The sequence below is a fragment of the Macrobrachium rosenbergii genome, chromosome 28 (assembly GCF_040412425.1).
Source record: "Macrobrachium rosenbergii isolate ZJJX-2024 chromosome 28, ASM4041242v1, whole genome shotgun sequence".
In the NCBI taxonomy this organism is placed as follows: Eukaryota; Metazoa; Arthropoda; class Malacostraca; order Decapoda; family Palaemonidae; genus Macrobrachium; species Macrobrachium rosenbergii.
Window position 1 is genome coordinate 6272934 of NC_089768.1, and position 2802 is coordinate 6275735.

A 2802-nucleotide genomic window follows, 5' to 3' on the forward strand; every position below is an offset into this window, starting at 1 on the left:
CTTCTTTCAACAGATTCCTCACAAGTTATTCCCCGTCCTTTCAAGTCCTGAGGCTTGGCCCCAGCGGCCGCTAACTTGACCGCGTTCCCTCCTTGAATCAAGAGTACTTGTTCCACAAGTCAAGTTCGTAATTTCACCCTTAGATGTTGACTCGCACTATTACCTGGCTCATTTAGGGAGAAAGAAGGGCAAGACAAACTTTTACAAATCAAAGGTAACCACACAAAAGAAGTGTTGAAAGAGTGAAAGGAAAAAATGAGTGAAACATTGAAATTGCAAGTAATGCTGGATTCTATAATGTGAAGAGAAAAGAAAACGAGATACTAATCGACAGTGCCCGCACAAAAACAGAAATATATAATTAATACGAACACAGAAAAAAAGGACATGAAGATAATTATTTGTTCATACTCTTTTCGAAAGAAACTCAATAAATCATGACGAAAAAGCTCAAGCGAAAATCTTGGACTAGACACATTTCATTTGCAAGTTTTTTTTTTTTCATGCAACGAGAATGATTGTTTAACCTGGGCTTCGCTTTTGTCTTGATCTTTTGGATTGCAGAAATGAAGATTTCATTTTAAAGCCATTTCTTGTGGCATATTTTAAACACATGCACAATTTGCAAGTTCATTTATTCATTCATGTAAACATTTTTACTCTATCGGTTTTTATCCAGTCTCAAAGAATGAATCCACACTGTTTTAAAACCTTCTACCCTGTTTGATTATCTATTCTCCTGAACAAGACATTAAAGACAGGGAACACATTTAATTATCTTTATCTAACGATTAAGATATAAAAAAATACAGAATAAATAAATTCTAAGAATCGTAATCCCCATCTGTCCTGGTAACATGAAATGACTAAATTATCAACGGTAGTGAACACGTCTTATACCATTAGCCTACAGCATGTCCATTCAGCTCTCAGAGGGTAAGCGTTAATTTTATTTGAAATTATTATTTAATGCGGAACTTCCCTCTCTTGAAATATAAAAATACAACCAAATGTACATATTATCAAAACGCTCTGTGACGACTGACAAGATAGTTATTTCTGATCGCTCCCATTCTTAAGCTCTATGTCGCCGTTTTAGGAGTTGGATATTTCCTCTTTGTTGAATAGTGAATATCGATGATATGTCAGTTAAAACTGGATTTTTCTCTGAATGTGTTTATTCAGATTCTGAATTATATTTCTGGCAAATACTAAGTTACTTAATCGAATTACACACTTCATTTACTTTCACATCCCAGTCAGTGTTAATGCATTTGATTATCAGTGTTAACATATTTGATTGTCAGATGTATCTTAATGATGTATTTTCTGTGCAGAAGTAGAAGGCGAGATCGGATAAAAATTGATATGCACAGAAAGGCCTGAGCTGAAGTTCTTAAAAGAAAGATGATGTATGACAATAGAAGACAGATTTAGAAAGTATATGAAGAGAGAAGAGACTAAATAAAATACAATATGCATAGTTGCCAAAAAGAAGACATTTCATAAAAATAAGAGATCGTCTCTTGAGTAGCAATTTCATGAGATCAAGTAGCACCTAATTTGTAAGAAAGTCTGGTTTTGAATTCTTCTCTCGGGAGAAGAATAGAAGACCCGTGAGCAGACACCAGAAAATATTTGAAGAAATTCCTTCCTTTATCTGGGAACAATTTTCAAGTGAAGGCGATGCACGGAAGGATGGATGGTAATTGGAAAATAAATGCAGTGGTAACTGGTGTCCAAAGTTTAATTGCAGGAGCTAGACGCCATGACTCCTTCCATCAAAGTCTTCTTGAAAAATCGACAGTTAATCCTTTAAGAAATGGGGACAACCTTTACGTTGAGGTGCAGAAGCAATCCTTCCCGAAGAAACTAACGCAGAAACAATCCTTCCCGAAGATACTGACGTAGAAGCAATCCTTCCCGAAGAAACTGACGCAGAAGCAATCCTTCCCGAAGAAACTGATGCAGAAGCAATCCTTCCCGAAGAAACTGACGCAGAAGCAATCCTTCCCGAAGAAACTGACGCAGAAGCAATCCTTCCCGAAGAAACTGACGCAGAAGCAATCCTTCCCGAAGAAACTGACGCAGAAGCAATCCTTCCCGAAGAAACTGACGCAGAAGCAATCCTTCCCGAAGAAACTGACGCAGAAGCAATCCTTCCCGAAGAAACTGACGCAGAAGCAATCCTTCCCGAAGAAACTGACGCAGAGGCAATCCTTCCCGAAGAAACTGATGTGAGAGTGAAAGCAGTGGATGAATATATCAGAGACTAAAGAGAAAAATGTGATGGTTTGACCATCAACAGCTTAATGTAAAGATTACCCAAAGTGAATGTCTTACAGCACGGCCCATGCAGCTATTCGTCAACAGCAATGCTTTTTAAATTGTTTGGTGGGATGCTGAAACAACCACAAATAAAACGAGAACATTTTTTGTCACCAACTGTTAAAATATATTCATTTTACTGCTTCACTTATTCTTTTATTCAGTAAATGTATTGCGCATGGAAAGGTTATATGAAATCTCACTTATGTATTCCGATAATGCTTTAATAGGAAACGCTCTTTAGACGTATGATGCCTTTTTCTTCAAGTGTCATGATAAACACTAAAGATAGAAAACAAGAGATGAAAGATCTTATTCCTCGATTTGAACTAAAAATGATATGCCAAACCTGTACAGTATATGTAAATAGTGAAAATTATATTTTCACAAACTTTAACATTTGTTTATAGATAAGAAATTGTGAAAATACTCTTGACTTACGTTGTTTACCGTTCTCCCCACACGGCCCACCAA

General features: G+C 36.6%; 1 protein-coding gene across 1 annotated transcript; it reads left to right on the plus strand.

The window, feature by feature from the left end:
* The first annotated feature begins 914 nt into the window (after nucleotides 1-914).
* Nucleotides 915-2276, plus strand: LOC136853866 (variable charge X-linked protein 3B-like). Its single transcript, XM_067129792.1, has 2 exons — nucleotides 915-936; nucleotides 1900-2276. Exons 1-2 carry the CDS (start codon nucleotides 915-917, stop codon nucleotides 2274-2276), a joined length of 399 nt encoding a protein of 132 aa, XP_066985893.1.
* Nucleotides 2277-2802: the final 526 nt, after the last annotated feature.